The sequence below is a fragment of the Octopus sinensis genome, linkage group LG19 (assembly GCF_006345805.1).
Source record: "Octopus sinensis linkage group LG19, ASM634580v1, whole genome shotgun sequence".
In the NCBI taxonomy this organism is placed as follows: domain Eukaryota; kingdom Metazoa; phylum Mollusca; class Cephalopoda; order Octopoda; family Octopodidae; genus Octopus; species Octopus sinensis.
Genome location: NC_043015.1, coordinates 17,748,411 through 17,759,139, shown reverse-complemented (window position 1 = coordinate 17,759,139; position 10,729 = coordinate 17,748,411). Strand labels below are relative to the sequence as shown.

The window sequence follows — 10,729 nt, the reverse complement described above, 5'->3', positions numbered from 1 at the left end:
ATTCTATATAAAGTATTAGGAAGAAAAAAACTGAGTATCCAAAACAGAATTAGTAATCAATCCTACCTTATTAATTAAATGTTCAGTTACTACCTCACGTAGACCTGTATAGAGTTTTTCTCCATGTTTGTGCAACACCATTGTATAAGCATTACGATAAAGTTCTTCAAAACTAAGTCCACTGTTGTTTTTTTTCTGTATTTCCTGTATAGCATTTCGTAACAATGTCCAAATACTATTGACATACTTCTCATCCATTGTCATCTGTAATGAGAAAGATGTATACAATATAAAAACAAATTAATCTTTAAAGACCATTCCTTTTGATAAATTTGACTGAAATGTTGCACATAAAACTAGATACCATAGCTACTGTTACAAGAAGACTGATTTAAATCAAATATGTAACATGTTCAAATTCTTCTCAGTCAAATACCATCAACCTGAATTTGTTGAAGATATGATTACAAACAATACATTTTTTATGAGATATCTACAAAAGAAATGCCCAAGAATAAATACCAATCTTACTCTTAGCAAGCAGTTAATTCAACTAGTGGATAAAAAAAAAATATATATATATATATATATATATATATATCCAACTTTATCAACTGCAATATAAGCTTGATTTTAATTTTAAAACAAGATACATAAATATTCAATGTGGCACCTAAAGATAATCATCTAAAATAACTATTCAACTGTCACTACAAACAAATATTATAGCATAATTTTACATCCATTTTTCTTACCAAATAAAAACTGGATGCTAACAAAACCATGTCAATTTGACAGTAACTATCAGTCTTCCTTAATCTTGATTTTGAGACAGTTTAACACTATCAATTCTTTATTCTAAAGAGTAAGTGCCACTCACTTGAAAAACAAATACTTTATATTACAATCTGGCCACACTAATGCACTTCAAATAACCAATATGATCATTTTTATTGAATAAACAACCTCATTCATACCAAATAATGTTTTCTGATTTAGACTTTTGCAGAGTAGGTCAGTTAATTATGAAACAACCATTCTTATTTTCATCACAGTACATAGGTTTATGACCATAGTTTTGAAAGGCATTTCATTGTGAAACAAAGGAATGAAAAAATTTAAACCACAAACTTGAATATATAAAAAGAAGCTGATACACTAAAAACTAAGTGACATTTCTAGCAGACTAGACCACAAATTTACTGAAAGTATATAGTAAATACAGCTTCATAATAATCATTTTAATGTCAGCTTTTCAATACTTGCATGGATCAGAAGAGTGTATCAAGTCAGAGTTTCTACAGCTATATGCTCTTCCAGGCACCAACTCTTACTTAGCAAGGTAACAATCTCCCAGTCTACTGAACATTGTTGCACAGAAAACTGGAAACAAATGACACAAAAAAACAAACCTTTTGTTTACAAAGACTGCACAATTTGTCAAGACATGTCAAGAGGTCCAGGCATACTTTTGTGATAAATTGCAAGTAGATACTATTTGTATGAACAGAGAGACCTTTGTTTACAATCAGTCAACACACAAAGATGAAGGTGGGGGAAATATGTACTCAAACACATACAGGAGAGGTTTCTTTCAGTTTCTATCAACTAGATTTACTCACAAGGCCTTGATTGGCCAAGGACTACAGCAGATGTTTACCGAAGGTGCCACAGTGTTACCAATCTGAAACCACACAGTTGGGAAGCAAACTTCTTAATCACAAAACCATGTTTGTACTTGTAATTTGTATGCATGTATGTATTATGTATGTATTTATACAACATATGGACACAGGCATCTGTCACATTAGGATTATCAAGTTAGAGGATTTTGTGCTTACAGAAATTGTAGAATATGACCACAAATTTTAAGAGGTGGTCTGTAATTTTGCCCTTATGGAAACTCAAATGAATCTTAAGAATTTAATAGATACACTTTATTCTTAGCAATAAAGGCTGGCATTTTATCTGAGATTATTATAGCTAACAATCTGAAAAACTATAATCATGATGTGAGATAATGTAATACTTAGTATTACATTATCTCATTAGATTATCTTTTTAAAAGTTGAAGATTTAAATCTTAGTTCATTGAAGATTAACTTGAGACTGCAGCAACAATAGTAGTATCATCATGTCAGCCACAAGTCAGAAGTGTAAGGTGCAATGTGCCCATGAATCTGGTAACCCTTTAATTAACTTAATCATACAATGCTTCCTCCCAACTCTCACTCCTTCACCCTTTTATCTTCTCATTTCCATTGGAATAAGACAATTTTTTACTCACACAAAACAGAACTTTCCTTGAATTTATGTACCATTCAAGATGTCTGGAAACAAACCAAGAAAGGCAGAGGGGCAAAGGGGAACCATAAAGGAATTACATTGAGTATTGGTACTTGGAAAAATATATAGCCAGACTGTAACACTGACTTTACAAGTTTTCCACCAGCCTATATCAAATTCAGAAAGATATTGTGGTACTTGCAAATGGTATAGTGTTCGAAGATAATGTGATAGGCTAGTGTCCCATAGAGAAAGTTTAATGAGGAGCTGATGCTGTCAGAATAAGGGCAATCTTCTAATACTGATGAGAATATGAAATTATAAGAAGAATTTACATAGAATTTGGGATGTTCTTCATCTATCAAGACAGAAGATAGTATCCTTCATCCTCCCAATAACTCACATTTTCCAACACACATCACACATTAGACAACATTTTTGTAATAAGAACATACCCTATTATAATATTATTAATTTTATTTATTCCCTAATGTATTTCACTTCAAATGTTTTTGTGTATACATATTGTACTGTTTAAGTTTAGAAATTGCTATTTTCATGTAGAGAAGTGGTTGTATTATTTGTTGCTTTTTTTCAAAGAAATCTATCACAATACATTCTCACTCTATAGTATGAAAATCTATGGGAAAATTAGTTTTGCATTACGAGATTTCACTTTAACCAAGATTTTTAGGAACACATTACTCCTTTAACACAAGGAATTCATAGCTATTATTTCTTGCAGCTTCTGCTGATCCTTTTCTCTTGCTCTCTTTCCTCGACCCTACTAGATGTTTCTCTACAAGAACCTGATCTGACTCACCCTTTCTCATAGTTTAATCTTCTTGTCCCCTAGCATGAAGTTGTCCCTCCACCACTTCTCACAGTCAGTAGTCCTGCTAGCAGCACAGTGACTTCAATAATGAATGTGGTATGAAAAAAAACACCTAGTAAACAGTGAAGTGGTTGGTGTTTGGAAGGGCATCCAGCCATAGAAACCATGCCAAACTAAACATTGGAGCATGATGCAGTCCTTAGACTCACTGGATGCTGTCAATCTATCCAACCCATTCCAGCATGGAACATGGCATTAAAGATTATATATGTGAGGCTTCTACAATTTTCTGTTCAGAAAGTTTATTCAAAAGGCAGTGGCCAATCCTTTCTATAAAAAGAGACACTTGTCCAGAGATTTCAAATCAAGAGAAGTAGGAAGAGATGTGATGCTTGTCAACTGATCACAGTTCTCCTAGATCTTGCCAGATAAGAACTGGACACACATATATATATTTGATATCCTTGTGCACTGCACCTTTCATAGTGGACTCTCCTACATTGAGCTGTTTGGCAAAGGCTCTCATTGACACCCTTGGGTTGACAGCAACAACCATGTGGATCTGCTGAATGAACTTAGGCATCCTGATAACATTTGATGGTTGAGTAACTATCTCTTCAGCACAGATGATATATTCCCACCAACCCTTTCCTGATCCTGAAAACAAAGGACCAGGCCACATCAAAAATATTGGTGATTTCCAAGATGCAACGGCTGGAAGCTATGGTCACAAACACCTCATGATAATGTAACAAACATTTTTCCCAATAAGGTCAACTTACATTCTATGTGATGTGTGTGTTTGCATATGCAAACATAAGAGCAAGAAAAATTGTAATGAGACTACTGCTTACTTGAATTAATAAAGATCTCATATCAAGTTAAACTGATAAATGAAATAGGCAGTAATGTATTCTCAATATAATTATACCAAAGTCAACCTGATCAAAAAATATTTTAACTGTAACTGATCTGTTTTTAGACATATGCAATGTGTTCCCTTTTTGAAAGCAGAATGTCTCATACATGAAAGGAATTGGAAAACTTTTGCTTAAGCCAAAAGGAAAATAATGTTACTCTTTGTGAAAAGAAGTGACAGTAAAAGCTATATGATGAGAAAATCTAAAAAATTAGGCAATTCAATGTAACCTAAAGTTGAAGTGTTAAAACAGTTTAAAGACCTATGCAAGACCTGTAAAGCTGAAAATAGCTAATGTGATAAAGCTATATAAATGGTAGTTATCCAACTTTTGAAATAAATGTTTTTTTTAAAAGAATGTTTGATGCAAGTTATATATTTTACTTAAATAATTCATGATTATATGTCAAAGGAACTATTCATATGCTGTTTATTCTTTGATTATTTTATCAATGTTAGTTCCTTCTCATCACATTTTATTCAAATATTAAGCAGTTACTCATCATCATCATTGTTCGACCGTGGTCGAGACAATGGAATTTACCATGCTATGCCAGACTTCACGGTCCATCATGGCATTATGGAGGTCCTGTTGCTGGATGCCTGTATCCCTGGAGATTACATCAGGGATTACAACAGTTACTAGACCAAAGGTCTTCGATTTAATTTATGCTATGATTTGATCTCTATATCTGCCAATTATCAAGAACAAAGAATTGAAGGAAATTGACAAATTATACTTTACCATCTCACAGTATTCAAATAAACATGTATAATCCATTTGGATTATATAACCATCAGTACAATAAACTTACTTGAACAAAGCCAACAAAGCAATGTACAAATGTGCAAGCATGGCAAGATTTTTTATGAAGGCCAGCAGTTGCCGATGCATGTCTCCCCTCTTTATCCAAGGGAAAAGCCATTGGATTTGGGCTGATACAGCTTGGTAATAGTGTCACTTGTAGACAATGCTGTCAGAACACAAAGGTTCAGACATCTTGCTTGACTTTCTGACAATTTTGCCAGTCCATTGCCTGGACTGTTTTTTTAAAATCAATTCTATAAGGATGAAAGACAAAGTTGACTTTGGTAGGATATTGTGAGGTATAAAAAAGCAAATGTCAATTTTTTTTTTATTCCTTAGTCCATAACAAAAGGCAGCATCCAGACCCATTACAGAACTTGATACTGGTGGTAAAAAGAAGAAACTATCTTCAAACTGGAAACCAGGCCTAAATGTTTACAATAGAGTGGCCCAGATGACTAAGTGTGTCACCTAAATAAAATACAGCAGGATTTGAATCCAGAATGCAAAGAGCCAGAACAAATGAGATGCAAGGCATCTCATTTGACACTTAAACTATACTGATATTACTGGTACTTTATTGACACTAGGATGAAAAGCAAAGTTGACCATAATGTGATATGAACTCAGAATGTAAGAGGCCAGAACAAATACAAGGAGCTAGAATGAATACCTTTAATGATCAAGTCTTTTCTATAACAGGCACTCAGATTGCTTTTCAAGTTAAACATCTAAAGCTCAATTTTAAGTATCCATTTCAGATTCTTCCTTCCTATTCATCATCATTTAAAAATAAGAAAAATCATTTCACCACTAAAACACTAACACCCTAAACTTCCCTCACATTATATCACCATTAAGTTCTTCATGTTAAATTATGTTAGTAGCAGAAACTATTACTTTTACAGAAAATTATGATTTTTACAATTCTTTGCTACTTAGGTTGTTGGTTTTGCTGAGGAATATTCTACTTTACTAAAATATTTCTTGATATATGAGTCACACTGCACATCATGTGGACCCATTGATTACATCACATATGTAGTTATTCTTACCTAATCCTTTATAGTGCAGAGGGTCCTTTGCCTGATGTTAATCTTCAGAAATTCTTGCTGCCAATAATAATGTAGATTTGACTATGACTGCCTTAAGCCTTTTTCATTCAATTTTCAAACTTTTTAAGCTAATATTTCTTTAAAATATCAGAAATATATTTCACAAAAACTTATCTTAATTCGCTTAATAAATTAAATACTTAAAGAAACTGCCATATTAAAACAAAATTTAAGCTCTTAAAAAAATCTACACTTGTAATATCTTTTTCAAAAATTCTATTAAATTATAGATGAAAAGACTATAATTTTGAAAAAATAATTTAACCCAAAACATACTGTTATATAAAAATTTATAGGTTAGTTTTTTGTTTTTTTATTGTTGTCAACAAAAGAGCCCAATTGTTAACCAATCGAAATCCCTAAGTTCAACAAATCCGATAGCCTAAAATGTTTTTTGATTAAAATCTGATAAAGATACAATTTTATTTATTGTAAATTGAGCAAAAGTACAGATGAGCTAAGACGCAAGACTCAAACAAAATCAAGTATAACTTAATTGTTTTCGACCACTATCATCACCATTATCTTGCAACACGCTTTTCGTGCTAGCATGAGTTACGCGGGCGGGTCTGCTATACAATTTAGCTGGGTTTCTATTTACAGCAATTCATTTTTCTAGGCAGATCGGCCAACTACAGTTAAATTGCTAAAGTATTTTAAGAGCCTTTCCGTTGTAATACCAGAAGGATCAGTATAGTGGTAATACTAATAAACGATACGAAAAGTGGGGACCTGAACGTCATACATGAACAGTTAGTAAGATGCTATATGCAGTTTATCCTTGAAGTATTTACCTATGTAATAAATGATTGACATGGCTGATTCATGTCAGCAAATGACATTTTGTTTTTCAAGTCATAAAGTATGTAAACATTGAATTTGTAAATCTATATAAACCTATTGAAAACATATTTACCAGGACTAACATCATCATCTTTGTGTGGTATTTAAAAGAAAAAAGGCCGCAATTTAAAATTTTTAAAAAATAAACACAAATATTTTGAATGTATTGCAATTACAAATTTCTTACATTCTAATACTTAATGACATTCTATTACCAATGATCTCAAACAAGGAGGGAATTTGATCCAACAGATAAATGAAAATTGAGCCTGGTTCTCTCAAAACGTTGGCTGCTACTTATTCACTGCAGCAGTAGTAGCCTCAAGACTTTATATGGTGAAGTTGAGACATAAACAAAAAATCGATTTTTAAACTACCTATTGTATACGAAAAAGAAAAAAAGCCTCCAAAGTTACACAATGAAAACGAATAAAACAATATTAACAAAAGGATTAATCAACGTGTATATTAATTATTTACAATTTATAAGAAATGTTCTTCATTCAATATGAGATTCTTTAAATTTAACAGTTCACTAAATCTGCAAAATACATATACAAGAAACACGAGCAAAACATTCTTTGTAAATATTACAAATTTCAGACATTTTCAATACAGCAACAAGACTTTTTTTTTTCAAATCGAAACTTACTGTACTTGAAATGATTTCACTGTACAAAACCAGTAAGAGATTGTCCATATTAATTGAATTAACCGATAATTGTTTTATCAACCTAAACAAAATTTGAAATCGCAGGAGCAAAAACTAGTAATTGTAATGATAGTTCCATAAGAATTAAAAAAATACAAGTAAAATTGTTATAGAAACATGCATATAATTACTCATTCCAGAAAAATATTTAAATATGTGGCAAAAAGAAATATTTTCGATGTTTTGTCACGTAACTATTTTATTAAAAAAAACTAAATAAATAAACAGGTGCGCCGCAATGTATGGTAAGGAATAATAAAATATATGTAGGTCTGTGTGTATGCGTATCTATTTCATATAAGGGTGAGAGATAGCAGGACACTGACAAGTTGAGGAAAACATACTTTATTATTAAGTTATATTACCAATAAATTTATAAAATTTGTTCGATGATAATGAAATATATACAAGGACATTATCTTCAATTTTATTAAATGTTTTTCTACATATGTATCAGTTTCATTTCGTAACTTTTATAATATATGTATATATAAAAGAAACTGTCAATGAAATTAGAAAATTATTCCATAACAAATTTCAAAAATCATTTAATTTCTCAGTTGATGTCAATAAAAACAGGCTCAATTGTGATTAACTCTGCTTGTAAATATGATAGTATACAAGACAATTCGTAGTGGCACAATTTAAATGTAGTTAGATCTAAGAATCTTTAACACGGGTAAGTACTTCTATTTTTTAAAAGGCGAATTTTGTAGAGCAAATAAAAGTCTTTCAATGAATAAATGAATATAAAAGTGCAGACTGCTATGGTTACAGAAGTCTTTCCAAGACTTACTTTAACCCGCCATTTTGAATATTTTTCTATTTTATGCATGTACTGCTACATTAGAAAATACAGTCTCATGAAAATTATACTGATTACAACAAAAACATAACTTGATTGCATTTATGATAATTCAACATGTAATTTTACAAAATCAAGAATAGTGCAATACTTACAGGAAAGGCCCTAATGCGCATCTTCGTGTCTCTCTTATGGGTTCTTAAACCGCCACTCATCGCGAATGTCCTTAAAGTTGCAAGTCAAAACAGATATTTAATGAAATTATCAGCAAAATAAGGCTGCAGAGAGTATAAAAATTGAACCAAGTCGCGATCACCTTTAATATGTTTAAGAAAGAAATGTATTATGTCTATTTGTTATACATGTATATACATACATTAAAGGTGTAATATTTTTTATGGATGTGTATATGTTTAAATACTCAAGTCATGCAAAAAGACTTGATGAAAAATGTTTTTTTCCATTCAAAGAATGCCTATTGAGAAAAAGAGTTGGCAATTTTTAGGAATATGTAATATAATTCCAGATAAAGGATAAAATGTGTTTGTGTTCGAGTGAGATATAGTGCTGTCTTGTTTCCTTTTCGTGGTTTACGCTTTTAAAAGGAATTCGTCGGTTACAATGTCAATATTTGCCGACACTTGAATATTCTAAACAAGGAGAAAAATCTATTATGTTTGCCAAGAGTGAATCAATTGTCGCTGGATGAAACATTCCTTTTTCATGGTGACCTACGAATCATCTTGTGTTCTTCGACACTCACCAACCTAACCTGCTTCTTTTCGCCAACGATTAACGTAGTAAACAACCGCTTCAAAAAATAGTCCCCTCTTCTAGGGTGCTATCACACAAGTTTACAAGGATATTTATTATAAATTTATACCAAGAGATAGATAATACCAATCTATCAACTATCAAGAATGTATTATTATAAACTAAACCTGATGTTGTCGAACTGGCACTATATAGTATTTTTTATCAGCAACAGTTTTCGATTGTCAACGCCCAAGGAAATTCAGCTTTACCGTTTATTTTAGAAAAATCTAGTATCTTCTAACAACTAAGATAAGATTAATTCTAATTCTATTAACTTAATCATTTCAGAAAATAGTTGCTTTGCATTTTATGCTCACCAAAGTTCCATGTGTTGCGTGAATATTACTTTGCGTTTACCGTATACCTATTTCAATAATCAAATCGTGTAGCTTATTTGTCTAATGGACTATCATGCTAACATATCCATTCATCATTCAGTCGTTTTATTTTAATGATGCCATTCATTATTCAGCGTTTTTATTATACTTATTTCCTATTAATATATACATATTCAAAAAGTTATTTTTTTAAGAAAAGTTATTTTTTAAAATTTGGTGTAGTGGCGCAATAACAAGCAAAGAGATGCGTCTGATTTTACTGACAGAGGGGAGATAATTCGTGAGCTCGAATAATGTTTTGCTTTCCTTCATTGAGCTTCACTTTCATAGACTTCACTCTTTCTTTCTCTGTCCCCACCACATGCTTACGTATGTACATGCATACACGCATGCATGCATACATATATACATACATACATTTATTACACTACACTACTCACGCTTTCATTGTGGATGACTCGAAACTATATGCATAAGATGAAAAAGAGCCTTGACCTGGTTACAACATTCTCAAAGAATATAGGGTTGGAGTTTGGTCAGGATTAATATTGTTATATGGCTGTGAAAAGAGGGAAAACTATAAAAGAAACTTGACATCTCCATCAATAACCCGTTTCCTCTGTATCTGACGAGGAATGTTACAGGTACCTTGGGGTAGATGAAAACATACCTTACGATGACACTTGTTACAAAACGCATGTCACTAAAGAATATTATAGCCGAATAAAGAAAATATGGACCTCGGAACTCTCAACATTCAATAAAACTGTGGCCCACAATGTGTTTGCTGTGCCAGTACTTCATACCAACATTTGGGTTACTTGATTGGACGCTTGATGAGATCCGAGCCATTGATGTGAAAACCCGGAAGATACTAACACACATAATTTCCACATCATCAGTGACGTAGACCGCCTCTACCTAAAACGAAAACAAGGGGGAAGAGGCTTAACATCAATCCAAACTGTCTTTGAATGTCGTATCATATCCCTTCGGCAACATCTTTCAACCACAAAGTATCGAAGTGCACCTCTTGACCAAGTCTGCATACATGAGACTTGGAAAGCAGCATTCCTTGTCTGATAACCTTAAATACATACCCAAAGAAGTCACACAACTCTACCGCAACATATCAGATGAAAGGATAAGGGTATATCTGCAGAAGACCATGCATGGATATGTTAGTAGAAAGCTACGGGATAATAGTAACATTGATCATTAAAGCAGTCTATCATGGACTAACAACCAGATT

General features: G+C 32.2%; 1 protein-coding gene across 2 annotated transcripts; it reads right to left on the bottom strand.

Moving 5' to 3' along the window:
• Positions 1 to 9,294, bottom strand: LOC115222340 (cullin-3-B). 2 transcript variants are annotated; one of them, XM_029792529.2, is made up of 2 exons: positions 8,479 to 9,294; positions 1 to 264 (listed from the first exon to the last, which is right to left on the bottom strand). In XM_029792529.2, exons 1-2 carry the CDS (start codon positions 8,536 to 8,538, stop codon positions 16 to 18), a joined length of 309 nt encoding a protein of 102 aa, XP_029648389.1. In that variant the 5' UTR covers positions 8,539 to 9,294; the 3' UTR covers positions 1 to 15. The 2 variants fall into 2 exon arrangements, with proteins under 2 accessions (XP_029648389.1, XP_036367089.1); XM_036511196.1 differs by lacking the exon at positions 8,479 to 9,294 and adding an exon at positions 4,856 to 5,060.
• Between the last annotated feature and the right edge of the window lie 1,435 nt (positions 9,295 to 10,729).